The sequence below is a fragment of the Harmonia axyridis genome, chromosome 2, assembly GCF_914767665.1.
Source record: "Harmonia axyridis chromosome 2, icHarAxyr1.1, whole genome shotgun sequence".
In the NCBI taxonomy this organism is placed as follows: Eukaryota; Metazoa; Arthropoda; class Insecta; order Coleoptera; family Coccinellidae; genus Harmonia; species Harmonia axyridis.
In genome coordinates this window covers 21,074,256-21,091,290 of record NC_059502.1, presented here as the reverse complement: position 1 = coordinate 21,091,290, position 17,035 = coordinate 21,074,256, and the positions used below count along the sequence as shown (strand labels likewise).

The window sequence follows — 17,035 nt, the reverse complement described above, 5'->3', positions numbered from 1 at the left end:
GAAATTTTCAATTATTTATTAACATATTTGTACAAATCAACAAAATTCAATTATTTTCATATATTTCAATAGGGAGTTTTATTATAATATCACAGCTAAGTAATTCTATAATAAAATAAAATTTTCAAACTTGATTAAAAGATCGATTTATGCACATAATGACTGTTTTCATTTGAAAATGTTTATCAGTTAAATGGTTAATATATTTTCTCCTTTTAGAATTCTTTTCTTATATATAAAACAATTTGTCGAAAAATTATTACTTTAAATGATACTAAGAGCTAAATAGAATTTCTCCGTTAGCATATTCGTGTACATGTACCAAAAATATGAATATGTGAGAACAATATATAAGATAAAATTATTTTCCAATTTTGTAGATACACAAATTAAAAAGAAAGATATAAAATTTAATGTGATAATAGTTATGATTATTATATATTAAAAAGGGCAAAAAATTGTCGATAAAATCCAAGAATAAAAAACTCAACAAAACCTGTACAAGCATATAACTCTAATTTGTAAATAATAAATAATTTCACTAGTATATTGCTTGGCATTGGAAGCAAATATCTAATTCATGATATTTTTAATCCTTACATTACTTTTGAAAATGGATATGAATTATTACAATGAAAGTAAAAGAATATTAACTTGTTCTTATTTCATATGAATTAAGTTTCGCTCACTTTTAATGACAGCAATTTCTAATAAATCTTTAGAAATTTTATGGATTCATTATATTACATATTTTATTTTAATAACATTACATCATTATTACTTATATCAAATAAGCATGACTTTGAAGATTAATGGAATCAATAGGTCGTTCAAATGTGGCTTTGAATCTTGATCTGCACCAGCATGTTTTCATATTATTGGTTGTTATATACAGAGCGATGTTGCAATACATACATAGAAATATAAAGAGAAAGGGCTGAATAATATTATAACATAAAATTAAAGAGCTAAAATATCTTTAATATTTCTCTACATAAATTGTAAAATTACCAAGAGAATTGTGATCTTTAATACATTTTTATTCCATACCTCGATAAAGTGTTTTTTTTGGTAGGTACTCATATTGCAGTAGCACTCTGTACATATGTATCTTCATTAATTCTTTATTGATATAAATTTTTCGTTTTAGCAAGTATTCTATTGAATTACTTCAGATTCAATGAATTATTTGACCAATTTTTATTATATTAATATCAGAAGGATAAGTATTTTGGAATTTTCAAATTCAAGCTGTGGAGTTTTCGATGATTTTCTTGATTATCTCGATTTCATGTAAGAAGTTGTACTGTAATGTAAATATTTCATGATTCGTCTTTTGTGCAATTTTTATTTTCGTTTCATTTCCATCTTATGAAGCAATAAAAATTTGAGATAAATATCTTATTGAAGAATCAGTAAGAGATCAATTGTTGAAGGCACTAAAATCTCCAATATTACCTAATAAAATAATTGATAGGGCTCTAATGACATTATATTATGGAAATTATGCCATGAATCGAAAAATATGTAGTAATAAACATTCTATTGCATCACTTTCATAGAAAATCGTTTTCAGAAAAGTTCTCTAAATAACAAGATCGATTCGATTTACTCACAAATGAATTTTTTCAACCTTAATCGAAGGTCGTCCATCCACTCTTCGAATTAACTTTACTAGATCCAGCCTCTGTTTCAAATTCTGATATTTTATTCTGGATACTAGAAAAACTATTGAAGTCTATACCATACTCTTGAAGTAGATCGTGATCTCTACTTGAGGTTGTTACATTTGGAACATTACCGTTCTTTCTCAAAACACTATGATTTTCGTAAGCATATAATGGGTTGGATATGCTCAATGGAACATTGCATGTATTTCGATGCAAAAACGAAGAATTTGCAGTTTGTTGGGGGGATCTCAATGGATCAAAGTCATCCATATCATCAGATGTAGAATCCAATCGAATAAGGTCTTCAGTTTCTTCGTTTTGCTGCTGTAAAGACTATTAATTAATCAATAAGCTCGCATTTTCAACACACTTGGCAAAATATATCAATCTAAACTATTCATTATATCTAAAAAGAAAAAATACTAACTGACATAGAAAGAATTAACAATAACAATAATAATGGGTTTAGTAAACTTATTTTCTCCTATAGAAGCATATGGAAATATTGTAAAAAAGCTCAAAATTTATTCAGGCTGAATTTTCAATTTTTGTTCTAACTAAATCAAACATATAGGTATACTTAATTATTGAGTATTATTTTTCTATGTCAATTAGTAAGAATGGGTCATATGTGAACATCAAAATATTCAATACCACAATGAAATTAAACAGTGCACACTTTAGTTGACCTCTAATCAATATTTGGTACAAATCATTGGAAATGCTAATGAAAGAATATGAAAAAGAGAATTTTTGCCATGTGGGTAATTTGAGTATATTTCATTGAGTTTAGAATTGTTCAGTATTCTACCAACATAAAAAAATGAATAAACTCCGGTAGTTTAAATAAGGTATATTTCAGATTTGGGACTAAAATTTTATTCAGTATTTTATCAAGATACTGTTTATTAGTGAAATGATGAAGATTTAACAGACCATTCTCAAATAGAACTTATGCTCATATCGGTTCTTGAATTTGATTTTAGATAGTCATGCTGCCTGATAACAAAAATTATAATACCCAATAGTATGATCTTGGAGGTGTAAAGTAACCTTAAGTAAGTAGCCTTAACTTCTACAATTCTTATTCGATTCGAATGAAGTTAGTATACCCCTTGGGTCGTAGATGATCAAATACGAATTCTACTAGTCCGATTTTATTGAATTTTTTTGTGAGTGGAGATGGAGCTGTTTAAATTTAATTTTTTTTTTGTTGGTAAAACATAGATAGTATAGGAAGGAGTAAATGATTGAATTCGAAGAAAAAAATCGTGAAGGTTTTTTCATATGAACAATTTTTGTTATTTAAATATTGTAGTCGTTTTTTAAATTTTACAACAAATCGGCTGTTCGAGGATATCCAAAGTCGATGTAAAGTTGTTGTTAAAATGTCTTGAGCTCGTGTACGCAGAATTTATAGTCAGCTGAGTGAATTTGAAATCGCTAACCGTACGAACAGAAATCCAACTACTGTTATGAGATGTTGTCAAGGGTGGTTTGATAATGCCCAAAATCTAAAAACAGTAGGCACCGGACGTCGAAGGGGCACAAATGAAGTTCAAGACCGACGTCTAAGACTTATGACTATTAGAGGCCAATTTGCGACAACTAGATCTTTGGCCGATGGAGTGGTTAGGAGAACAAGGCCATCCTGTAATGTCCGAACGGTTTACCACCGGATAAGGGCTTTCGGATTGCAGCATTATCTTGTGTTACCTCTGACGGTTGAACATTGCTGGAAACGATTACAGTGGTGCAGAGAACGTCAACATTGAAATGTGGAATGGCATCAGGTTGTCTTTTCTGATAAATCTCTATTATCCTTGACATGATGGTCAAAGAAGGGTTAGACGACGTCGGGGAGAAAAACGTGAACCCCAGTTTGATGTTGAGCATCATGTACAACGGACACTAGGCCTTATGGTACGGGGTGCTATTGCACATGCAAGTAGGTCAGATTTAGTCTTTATTTGAGTTAACATGACAGCGCTGCGTTACCTTCAAAGAATAGTGGAGCCATATGTTCTCCCTTACCTTAACCAGCTCTAGAATTCGAGCAAGATAATGTTGCCAGAGTAAGTTTAAACTTTTTCGAAGCGAATCATGTGAATCTTTTGCCATGGCCGCCCAAATCCTCCGATCTTTCGCACATAGAGCATGTTTGGGACATCATGGGTAGAAGGCTTGGAAGTTTACCCAAGCCTCACGGACTTTGAATGCTCTGAGACATGAAATACAGGTAGCTTGGGACAGTATTCCTCAAGAAGAAATAGACCATCTTATTGCATCAATGCCGAGAGGTGTTGGGGAGTGTATAGATAACCGCGGTGGACAAACACTTCATTAACAAATTTATTAAAAATAATTGTAAACCTTCCTTCAATTTCAATCATTTACTCCTTGCTATACTATTTATGTTTTACCAAAAAAATTTAAAAAGCTCCTTCTGGGTGTTGCAGTTTCTTTGTCAGTTAGTAGATTTGGATTAGACCGTGCTCCATTGGCGTTGCAACGAGCGCCCACGTCCATTGGCAGTTGTTTTATTTTTGCCATATTTAACGATATATGCTTTAGAATGATTGATGTACTACATCACTCAATAAGTCCCTGGCCTGGCGCATAGATGACACTTCCAGAGTCCTTCTTTTCTTGATCCTACCAAGCTTCAAAAGATGCGTGTCAAAATTTAGGAACATAAAGTTAAGAGGGAAGGAACACTACCACGTGACTGCTCAGTTCAAAACAGTTCTTACAAATCACCGATTTTTTTATGTGGTTTTCAAATAACATTTTCAAACGTTAACCTTCATTGTAGTATTTGAAGATTTGCGAATGAATTTCAATGAAAAGTAAAGTAGATAGAATACTGAAAAATTCTAAGACGACTAGAAAATTATTGGGTTCATCCTGGTTATTTTTTTACCTTACGCCTGGAAACACAAACAACTGGCGGTGACAACTTAACGATATCAACAGAATCTTGATGAGCAACGTAAAATAATGGATCGCCATTTTCGTTTCTCCCTCCACCGACCACAAAAGCTGAGGTGCCGAAGAGGTCTTGGGTGGGAAGTGGTGGGGTAACACGGGGAGGGGGCGCGGGAGGCGAGGAGAAGACGTCGTCGGGAGACTGCAGGAGCAGATTCTCGGAATCCTGGGATGCTAGGCGGGGAAGAAAGAGGGGCGGTGCTATGCGTGAAGATGATAATGCAGCACCACTCTGGTGTTCGGGACTTGTGGGAAATGAGCTGTTGGGAAATTCGTGCTTGAAGTTCTCGAGACTACGGACAGGTTTAAGCTGAAAAGCCAGATAAACATGACAGGTTAACACAAAAATGGATATCGTGATAATGATGTGTTTTTTTCACAATTATGTCAAAGACGAAACTGCTTTACACAATTTTCCAACTTAAAAATTATGATACATTCATTAGAAGGCTATACAATTATAGAAAATCATCTATGCAACATAGGACTCACAGTGTCCGTCATTCGTACAACATAATACATATTACATAGTTCATTTACTTCAGAAATGGGATGAAGTAAACGATTGAAGAAAAATGTCAAAATAATCTGAAGTTAGAGTGGCTATGTATAGGGTGTTTTTTTTTCGAGGTATATAACTTTATGTTGGCATTACTGTTCAAGATGGCGATCGATTCAACAGCTGTCAAGTGATATATTCTCAGTTTGGTTTGGCAATTCATCATGAATAAACTCACGCCTGAACAACGCTTGCAAATAGTGCAATTTGGTCCAAAATGAGATTGTCGTTGTTCCCGATTTTCATAAGCAAATTTTGTTTAGCGATGAAGCGCACTTCTGGTTGAATAGCTACGCCAACAAACAAAACTGCCGCATTTGGAGTGAAGCTAAACCTCAAGTGTATGTCGAAAAACCGTTACATCCAGAAAAACTGACTGTTTGGTGCGCTTTATGGGCTGGTGGAATATTTGGTCCGTACTCCTTCAAAAACGATGATGGCCAGAACGTTACAGTCAATGGTGATCGGTATAGAGCCATGATTACTAACTTTTTCATTCCTGAATTGAACAACCATGATGTCCAGGAGCTGTGGTTCCAACAAGACGGCGCAACATGTCACACAGCTCGTGCCACAATCGATTTATTGAAAGACACGTTTGGTGACCTCCTAATGTCACGTTTTGGACCTGTGAATTGGCCTCCAAAATCTTGTGATTTAACACCGCTAGACTACTTTCTGTGGAGCTATGTAAAGTCATTGGTCTATGCGGATAAGCCACAAACCCTTGACCATTTGGTAGACAAAATTCGCCGTGTTATTGCCGATATACGACCACAAATGTTGGAAAAAGTCATCGAAAATAGGACGTCCAGATTGGACTACATCCGAGCCAACCGTGGCGGTCATATGCCATATTAAAAATGTAATGCCACAAGATTATCTTGCGGATGAATAAAATTCATGTCAATCGAATAATCCATCGTTGTTTTATTGCAATTTAAAGTTCTATAGCTCTAAAAAACCACCCTTTATAATGTTATCAATATGGCGAATAAAAGATTGCGAATGTAACGCACGCAAAACTGAAGAAGATCTAAAGTTTATGTTGTCAACCCTTTGATATGTGCCATTGTAGGTATAGTATATAGGTACAAAGTCACTTGGAGAAAGCCAGAATATTTCGATTATACAAGGGTTGTCCAGCTTTCCAGAAATTCCTTGGGGTTCAGTGAATTTATTGTCTAGCAATACTTTCATCTATGGCCAAGCGTTTTTATGGACTAGTTCAAGTGAGTTTGGATATACTGAATCATTCCCATGACTTTCATACGTTTTGAAATGGCTTGTTGCGACACTCCCAATGATCCTGCCAATTCTTGTTGTGTTTGACACGAGTCTTGATCAAGTAATGCCTTCAATTCTGCATCTTCGAAAACCTTCTCTCTTTCACCGCCATGCTGGTCTTCGACGTCAAAATCACAGTTCTTGAGGCGTTGGAACCACTTTCCGCAAGTTCTTTCACTAATAGCAGCCTCGCCATAGGTATTTGAAAGCACTCGATAAGCCTCAGCTGCAGATTTCTTCATATTAAAGCAGAAAATTAAAACCTCCCGCAAATGACGAGGATTTGGCTCGTAAGCTGACATGGTTAATCGATAACTTCATGATGCAGACACAAATCGAATAATATGTCGGTGGCGTTATGTTTACAGCCAAACCTGAAGACCGAGAACTGATGGCAATCGTGAATTTCACAACTCTTCAAATCTTGTGTCTTTTTTCAAACAAAGAACCGCTCAGAAATCTGGACTGTCAACTGCATCAGACGGATTTTCTCCACTCACGTATGCTAAGCCAATGTTCGATCAAGATTAAAAGACTCGATCTGGCGATAGCTGTAGCGTGAGTAGTGCATCTGCAAAATGATCACATCTTCAGATCACCGACGTTAGTTGGCACCTTTACATAATAAATAAAAGGTAAACAAATAGTGCTAGTGGGACGTGTTACAACTGTACGCATCAATGGAGTTCTAGACACATGCTCCAACGCGTGTAAACCATTACGATAACACACTCTTCATGATCACCATCGTAGAAATTAGTTCCAATGAGCATGAGAGCACAGCATACTACAGCTTTCTCTGGATTCAGAGGTGTTTGAGCTAATGAGGATCCTGGAATTCTATCGTTTAAGTAAACATTAATCCATCGTTGAATGTGAAACAATAAAATCTTCGGTTATTCATTCGATCCGAAAAAAGTAACATCTGCCCTAATTCCTGAACCAGTTGAATATTGTAATTATTTATTGGGAATTCTCCAGGTTGTTCCATATGTCAAGTTCAATTTCTGATGACACCTAAACGACAAATTTGAAACATACAACATACTGTTCAGCAGCTTCAATATTGTCTTCAATTTCACAACATTGTTAACTCTATTGATATCGACATATCATCACAATATGTATGTGTCAAACGTTCTTTGTTAGAATTAGAATATTTGATCTTAAATAATCATTGTTTTCAGTTCAATATTATCAATTCAACACACATTTGAATTATTATTAGATGAAGACTATAATAGTTAATGAATAGAAATAATGGAAACATGTTTCATTTATACTTTTGTGTTCTTTAATAAATTTCTGAGAATATTTCAACATTTATAAAAACCAATTTTTTTAAGAGAATAAAACTAAAAATTTGTAAATGTTCATTGGTTAGATCTAACCACCTAATATTATATTGGTTCATCACTATTTTCATTTGTTTTTATATTCACAGGAAGGGATTTTCATCAAGAAAGCCTAGGATCCATCTTTTGATTTATCCTAAAAAATTTGTATGATTTTAATTTTGAAAACGGGAAAATGTTAATATTAATTTTCAATGAAAAATACCAAGTTATTCTACCACTGTTAGTGAAAAATTAATTATCCTATTGAATACATGATTATATCTAATTATACTTACTAATTAGTTAGATCATTGTGTAAAGCAGGTCTCAGACTACATGTAAAATATCAGAATGAAAACTAAATAAATCTAACTTTTTTTTGTTATTTTAACAATTGTAATTGTTATTCTACAAGATCTGAATTCATAGCTTCTAAATTTACAGAGGAATGAAATCTTTATGTCTAGTCATTCATTATATTTTTGAATAGGTACTTAAACATGTATATTTTTCGAATATCATTCCTGCCAAATATTGTTTATAACATTTTTGAAATGGTTCCAACGAATTGAATGAATATTGTTATTTAGTCCAAAAAAGATTTCAATCTATTCATCAATTATTTCATCTCTTCAATCAACTCTTGATGTGACTATATTCACAAACAAGGAGTCATTACTTAATTTTTTCTTACGTAGATTGGAAAAAATTCAACCAAATATGTTGAAAGTGTGAGCAGATTCCTCAGTAATAGAATTCCAATTCAGAAGTGATGACATTTTGTTATAATACACAAAGAGAAAAATCAAAGATATTCGGACTCTAACCAATCGCAATATCATTAAAAACAAAAAAGAAAGTCAAACGAATGTTGAAAAATGATGTTATAACTATTACTCAGCAAATTAATAAACTTTAGCTGTTGTAATGAAAAATTATTGTGGCAGACGATTCCTGAAAAGAAGCAAATGAAAACATGATCTTCAAAATAAGTTGATAAATATCTCAAACGCATTCTCATCCAACTCTTGAATTTTGATGAATTTAAAAATAATATTGAATTTTTGTATGAGATAAGAACAATTTTCTTCACAATATCATCTCGGTATGGATGAGAGAATGAAGAAAAATCGACTAAGTAAAGATTCAAGTACATCTAACAATAGAATATTATAATTTTAATAAGTACCGATCGGTCCACTGGTGGATTTTCCAGCCTCAGCTTAAGCAAATCTTGAACTTCATTCATTAGATCTATTCTTGGTATGTCTGGACTGTCACTTCTCGAGTTGCTATCGCCAGGTGAATGGGGCTGTGAACTTGGGCTCAATGGACTGTAAGACCTGAAATAGATATACATATTTCAAATACTCTACAATCTGATTTCTCTCTGAAATATTCGTTTTACTTGTTTATATTTCAATTTATTCTCAAGAAATTTTGCACTAAAAACGTTGTAATCGAACAAATATCGCTGAAACATTTTAGAACCTGTGAATTACGACCCCAAAAATAAGTAATTTGATTATTTTTCTGTTTCTATAGTTGAATAATCACTTCGAGACATTAGTCTGCACGCCACAGCACATTGTTATCTAATATTGAAGGTACCACGAGGTGTGAATGCGGAAAAACATTAAAGTCCGCTGAAGTTTGTGAGAAAATGTTAGAAACTTTTTTCTTCCATCGAAAGCCAATTTTTGACACTGGTAACAAGCGATGATTGCCACGCTCTTCTAAGATAAACATTCAAATTTCCCAAATCGATTCTTTAGTTGTAATTCATATTCGTCTAGTCTAGACGAATGCATTAGCTGCACGAACTGAACATTTCAAAGTTGAATTAGTCTCCAATCTTGAATAATATCAATGCAGAAGTTCGACGAATTTTTGATTATTATTTTAATGTATTTACACGCCTCGTTTTGGGCACTCCTTTCGCGTGAGAAAGCAAGCACAAAAGGATAGTAATTTATCCACTTTAATTCGTCTATGCGTATTGATATTATGATTAATAGCCAGTAAAATACGAAAAAATTAAGTTAATTGAGTATGGAACATTGCCATTAACCAATGTGCTATTTTCAGAGAAAAGTAATGAATTGAAGAATTAAAATATTTATTTTTCTCAAGAGTTCGGCTCTATTTGCTAAAGTGTTTTTTGTTGCGATATCATTAATATTCAGACAGATTATATCAACATTGGACGCATACGTCAAGTCGATTCTCATTGCTTCTATTTTCATGATCTGTTTCTTGGTAATGATCTAGTAATTGGAATTTTACATAATAAAACAAAGTAATTCCCACTAATCTTTTAATGCGACAATTGTTTCGCCAACATTGCGGCTTCATCAGGTTAGATTCATTGAAAACTGGGAAGTTATACTGTTAAATCCAGAGAAATTGAGGTAGGGAATAGCTGTAGAATTTGTGAGAATATACACATAAAAATGCAGCCAAGCGCACTGCCGTGCTTCCATAAAATACTTATATAATACAAGTGCATAAGCCATTGATATTCTTCCACGAGTGTTGAATGAGCCTTCTGTACGAGTATTATACATTATTTTCTCTATTTCAGTATCGTAATGAGTTCATTACAGTTCTAAAAACAGTGCTATAATGAACTCATTACAGCATCGTTTTCAGTTATATTTTTCGTTTTGTGGTTGTCTATACTGACCTCCAATTCTATCAAATTTCAACAAACGTCAATAATTGTCAATATAATTTGGATATGGTGAAATAAATTATTTGTCACATTATTCGCAATTTCTCTTAATTTTGGTGGTGTTAACACGATTTTGTCAGACATAATCACGAATTTAAGGAGTAATTGTAAATTATTTCAAAATTCGAAACGTACGATTCATATTCAAATTCCGTAATCTGTCAATTTTCGTAACAGTCACACCAACTGCCAAGATACAAAACAAAAGTCACTAGGATATATAATCTGAAATTTTCATTGAATTAGGACAATATTTCACAAAACTTGACTGAAATAGGGAAAATATCGTCTAATACTCGTTGCAGAAGGCAATTCCAACACTCATGCGTTCGAAAACTCGCTCCTTCGTCGCTCGTTTACGAATTTCGCATTCGTGTTGGAATAGGAGCCCATTCTACAACTTGTTATTTATCGAATACAACTTGAGACTCACCTCTCGAAAGGAGAATTTCTGAAAGGTAGGGACGTGTCTTTCCTATATGTAGCAGTAGGCACACTCAAACCAGCGATTCTTCTCTTACTAGTAGTTGGGGAACTAGGCGCTGATCTCGGCTTATTACTTTTTGGCCCTGAGTCGTGAGACCCATTTTGTAGCTGATGTGGGGCACCCTCGCCTTCTTTCAGGAGGAAGCGGAGTCCTTTGTAAGCGTTTTTGACGCCTTTCCCGCCTCCTTTGACCTAAGAAAAATAAACTTTAAAAAATACTCGAAAAAGTTGAAGCAATTAGGCGATAAAAAAGCAAGCCGTTAGGAAAAGCAGACCAAGGCATGCATAAAGAAGAATAGATTAAAACTCAAAACATTCATATGAACAGAACTCCATCTAGATATAAATATAGAAACGTGAAACACAAAAAGATTCCAATCGGAATTTCCAACAGCAAGCCTTGAAAATATCATTCAGAAGTACCCAACAAACACACAAGCACATAAAATTACAAAGGTATAGGTGATTTGTTTTCAGGTAATGCGAAAGCATCTTTGCACATGCAAAGGACATAAGAACACATTTTTCACTCACAGTTTTTACTGCCGATTTGACAGCCGGATTTGCCTGAAAATTTTCTAGTTATTATGAACGCAAAACGATCAAAGAAACAATTGAGCTTTTATTGTACTATACAATGAAAATTTCATCCGAAATGTTTAACAAAACTTTCAATGAATACAGCACTGGTTTCCTTCGATGTAAATAATCCAGAATCCTTGCTCCAATTAATCGATTCAGTTAGTGATTAGATAAGATTTTACAAAGGAGTTGATCAAAATATTTTGTGTATACCTTATCTTTAACACTTTTGAAAAACTCTTTTCCCTCAGACTTCATTGCCGTCGTCCACTCTTTGTATTGTTGTTTCAGTTTCGAATTGGACTTCTCAGAAAACTTGAAGGTTTCCACTTCGAATTCATCAGAAAAACCCAGGCCATTGTTCAACATTGTCAGTCTCTCCTCTATAAACTGAAACGAAGGATAATGTGTAACATTGAAACGATTCGTGTAAATAAATGTTTACTTTCAGTTGATCCTACATTATCAATTCAATCGAATTATTTAAATACTGGTATTCACACAATTATATCGGTAAATATTTGAGTTTTTTTGAAAATGTCAATATACAAGGTGGTTGATTTCAGGTGCGGCAAAAGAAAATTAGAGTAGTAAATGAGATAATCAAATTTGAAAATTAATGGCTTACAGAGTTCATAATTATCGCTAAATTATTTAATCACCGACACTCAAAGTTGCCAGTGTGCGGTTAGCTTAAGAGTTACTAAATATTTAACAATAAACTAAAAAGCTGAAGTTACCAAGTCCTTTATCACAATATTCGCATTTAACACACGTTACGACAATCGCTAAACAAAAAATTACGCGAAAAGGTTACTTCAGCGTTCTAGTAGGGAAGCAAAGAAAACTAGAATGATTTCAAGGTCACACAATAAAATTGAAAAATTAGTAATAATGATCCCCATTCTGAATTCATGAAAACGCTTGGTTTATTAATACAATTTTGGAGATTGTTTGGAGAATGTACAGATTAAAATCGAGTAATATAATCATAAGAGGTGTATCAATTAAGGTGCAAGATAAATCGAAATACCTATTTGACAGGCACTTTAAGAACCCATATGTCGTATGAAATTTCCGAGTTCACAGTAGACATAGTATTCTACTGCGTTGTAGTAACCGCACTATAATCTACAGAATCTTTACAAGCGAAAAAATTTGTAGATTAAACTTAACTCAAATTCAACTTCTTATATTAGGTGTACAATTTTGTTTCCGCCGTGCAGACGAAAAATGGGTTCATAAGGATAATCCTAAGCGCAGAAAATCATGGGGATATCCCGGCCATGTTTTCAAGTCGACGGCCAAACCGAATATTCACGGTTCCGTAGTCATGCTCAGTATTTGGAGGGACCAGATCGGCATCGTGTATTAAGAATTGTTAAAACCGACTGAAACAATTACAGGCTATCGTTATCGAGCGCAATTAATGCGTTTGAGCCGAGCATTGAAAGACAAACGGCCGCAATACAACGAGAGACATAATAAAGTGATTTTACAGCATGACAATGCTCGACCCCATGTTGCGAAAGTGGTCAAAACATACTTGGAAACGTTGAAATGGGAATCCTACCCCACCCGCCGTTTTCTCCAGACGTTGCTCCCTCGGAGTGTCACTTGTTTCGATCAATGGCACCCGGCCTGGCTGAGCAGCACTTCGGGTCTAATGAAGAAGGAAAAAATTGGATCGATTCGTAAATCGCTTCAAAAAATGACCAGTTTCTTCAACGCGGGATTCGTACGCTGCCCGAAAGATGGAAAAAATTAGTGACAAGCGATGGAGAATACTTTGAATCATAAATGTAAAACCAGTTTTTAACAATAAAGCCTCGAATTTCCGAAAAAAAAAAACGGTGGAAGCAAAATTGTACGCCTATGTAGAGTCGAATTTTTACCAAAAATGTGACCTTCAAGAGTGTTACATGTAGTCCAACGCTTTTCTAACTTTTCACTACTTTTTCAGTAGAAGGATTCGTTTTGCTTTTGAAATAGCCTCCATTCTCGGCAATCACTTCGTCATCAGAGCTGAATTTCTTACTTTAGAGCACCTTTTAACCGATGTTGTCGATGAAGCAAAGTTTGAATAATACCTATTAGGCCATTGTTTTGCTTGTTCCATCAAAAAACCGGGATTAATCGAAACATAAAACTGGTTTTTTTATCCAAGACAAGAACTCCCATGTGCCAGCAAAATTATTCAACAGTCATGTTATTCCTTCGAATCTTTCACTTTGATTGATACGACCCTCATCATAATGCCCTAAAAAAGTTTTTCCTTACCTGCCTAAATATCTGTAGATTGAGCATTTCCTTAATAAATGGCTTCATTGAAGCTGGTCTAGTACCTACAAAAACTTCCTCATCGAAAGAAACACTTTTTCCAGGTTGCATCCGGAGGGCGTCTCTGTACCCACCGATCAAATGAACTAGAGCCCTCAGAAAAGCACGTGATACCGCATCGCCCAATAAGGAGGATTTGTTCTTCAGTTGGCGTTTCAGAGGGTTCACCTAAAGGTAAATATTCGTTAGGAATGAACAAATTATGAGGAAATATTGTTCGCAGCTTGATTACTTTACAAATGTTAATTCTAAGGTTTTATTCTATTATTTAATATTGAAAACGCTATTCCGATACATGTGAAATCAAACGGTCTCAACAATATTACATAATGGCGGAAAATATTTCTCTTTTTTAAGAGTGAAAAAATAAAAAAATGTATACTCACCACTTCTTGGGGAATACTATTCAGGTCGTCAAATGGAGTTTCAATACTATTGGTATCAGCATCTAATATCACAACATCGCCAATTTCAGAACGATTCACTTTCTGAAAAAAAAAATTCCAGATTTTTTACTGCTTTATTGGTGGACTAGTTTGTACCAGCTTTTTTTTTGAAGGCTTCGACCGATTTATATGTTATTATGAAAATTTGAAATAATCACATTGATAAAATAGAATGATTTTTTAAATCTATCATTTTTCCCAATGTTACCGATTGTTGGCAAAATTAATAATAAATTTCGCCTACAAGTGCGATAGGCATCTGCAGAGGTTGCTCGCTCCAAGGCTGACGTTTATACAGGGTGCGGCAGAACCGATTGACGAATTTTGACAGGTCATTGCTCGAGATTTAGTGGGGGCAGATAGGTGTGGACGGAGTCTTTGTGTTCCTTAGAGTCAGAAGTTTTTAGACAGCAGCATGATTTGGACCGGAGTGCATCGAGGCTTTGCCATTCGCACGTTTTATACAAATAACCGTTCTGTGATCACGACTCAGCGGCATTTCGGCATTCCGGTCAACGTTTCAGTCCCCTTTGCAAGCACAAAAAACAACTTGGGCTCGTCAACTTGAGGAAACAAAAAGTACACGACGAATGCGAGGACATGGACAACCGAGAACGGTAAGAACACCGGAAATTGTGCTGTTCGAGTAGCAGTCGAGCATTCACCAAGACGCTCTACAGGGAGGCATGCGATAGCTTTGGGAAGGTCAGACCGATCTTTGAGGATGATTCTGCATGAGGATTTATAATTCCACCCGTATAAAATCATGCTTGTTCAAGAGTTGAGTGCTGCTGATTACGTGAACCGCAAAAATCATTGTGAGGGAATGATTCTCCCAAAGAGCTACTTTTTTCAGTAGTTTTGAGGCACATTTTCACCTTTTTGAAACAGTGAATAAACAAAATTTCCGGTACAGGGCGACATATAATTCACTTGAACTCCGTGAAAGACCACTCCATTCACCTAAAGTCACAGTTTGGTGTGCTGTGTCTCAGTTTGGAGTGAAAGGCCCTTATTTTTTCGAGGAGGAAAATGTCACCATCACAGTTACTTCCCAGAGTTATGTGTCAATGTTGGAAACCTTCCTACAGCCTGAATTGGAAGAACTTGCTGAAGAACACGATCTTGGTGACATCTGGTTCCAGCCCACAAATCTCGCTGAACATGCTTCGACTGACGGGCACATCATTTTATTGTCAGACAGGAAGACTCTCAAGATCAATACTACCAGATCAACACCATCATCACATTTCAGGTACTATTTCATGACATGCTAACACTATAAACTGTGAATCTTCCAGAGATCTTCTAGGGACGTAAATACTGTCTTAAATACGTCACTTTTCAGATTTTCCGAAATTTTAAATTTTGTACCTGACAAAACTTGTTTCCTTTTCAATGTGACACCGTGTGTAATTGTTTAATTCAGGGTCTTACCTTCATAACCTCCTCTGGAACTCCAACTAGAAAAGGCATGGGCGCAGAGAGGTACTCTACCAATGAAAGCGGGAGTACTGGAATGAAAATGTGCTGCCAGTGCATCGGATAAATGAGGTCATTTGCGGACTGAACGCAAGCACTCAGTCTCTTCAGTCTCTTGGAACGGATGATTATCCTCCTCTCGAACAACATGGAAGCGAATATCTGCATCATGTTGGTAGAATCGACGGCATTATAGTACTCTGTGAGATTACTCTGGAAAAAAAATTGTCTTGTAGCAACAATCTTGGATACATAAATTTGATTTGATTACCTACTTCGAATATTATCAAAAGAATCACGATAAAATAAATCAACCAAGTGCCTACCTATGATAATCTGTGAAACTCAGATAAATCAATTATTCGGTGGCCGCCAAAATCTCCGGATTTAACACCATTAGATTTGTTCTTAGGTCACATGTAAAAAACAACGTTTATCAATTTGAACATGTTGAAATGTTGAAAAAATCTAAATCTAAGGTCCCTGGACCTTGGTGGCCACCTAATATTTTAATTATCTGAAGTTCACAGATAATCATAGATAGGCACTGGAATGATTTGCCGTGTAAAACTGAAACTTTTGACGATTTTCAGAGTTTGCTAAGAAATTTAAACATTTTCGAATTCTACTGAAAAAAATGCCTGTAGATTGTTTTTGTTTTATGTTTATAGCATCAGTAAAAAAGAAGTTATGAGAAGTTTTCATTTCACGCCATTTTCCAATTTTCTTATGAGGTGCTGTTATAACCAAATTAATTCTCCCAAAAATCGGGCCCGAAAATGTACCATTCATTTTTTTTCTAGCTCAAAGCCATTCTGAGATCCCCTCACTAGACAACGAATTTGGGACACCCGATACAAACAGTACTGACTCATGATGTCATAATAATATGCAATGATACCCCAGAAAGAAAATCATAATCTAGGAATTTTACAGGCCTAGTGTCAGTTTTCTGTGATAACCGTTATTATAATGTTTTATTATTATTTTTGTAGTTATTTATTTATTATTCGGTTTGTTTTCTATACGAGTTCAGTTAAACTAGGATAAACGAGGAAACAATAAACCTAAATGTATAATTTCTGATGTTTGTTGGTATATTATTTCTAATCATGAACTTAGTA

The 17,035-nt window shown here is 34.7% G+C and overlaps 1 protein-coding gene across 8 annotated transcripts in view; it reads right to left on the bottom strand.

Annotated features, from left to right (window-relative positions):
• The window catches only part of LOC123673692 (DENN domain-containing protein 1B), a 33,834-nt gene continuing 16,799 nt past the window's right edge, over nucleotides 1–17,035 (bottom strand). The window contains exons 6-15 of one of the 8 annotated variants that reach the window (XM_045608295.1): nucleotides 15,867–16,124; nucleotides 14,370–14,471; nucleotides 13,924–14,151; nucleotides 11,857–12,033; nucleotides 11,596–11,628; nucleotides 11,009–11,253; nucleotides 9,031–9,184; nucleotides 4,594–4,968; nucleotides 1,617–1,994; nucleotides 1–1,306 (exon numbers count right to left, since the gene is read on the bottom strand). In XM_045608295.1, the coding sequence (XP_045464251.1) occupies nucleotides 1,635–1,994; nucleotides 4,594–4,968; nucleotides 9,031–9,184; nucleotides 11,009–11,253; nucleotides 11,596–11,628; nucleotides 11,857–12,033; nucleotides 13,924–14,151; nucleotides 14,370–14,471; nucleotides 15,867–16,124 (1,932 nt within the window). In that variant the 3' untranslated portion in view covers nucleotides 1–1,306; nucleotides 1,617–1,634. Of the gene's footprint in view, nucleotides 2,004–4,593; nucleotides 4,969–7,814; nucleotides 7,996–9,030; nucleotides 9,185–11,008; nucleotides 11,254–11,595; nucleotides 11,629–11,856; nucleotides 12,034–13,923; nucleotides 14,152–14,369; nucleotides 14,472–15,866; nucleotides 16,125–17,035 lie in introns of those variants that run through there. The other 7 variants (XM_045608294.1, XM_045608296.1, XM_045608299.1 and 4 more) reach the window with 7 other exon arrangements.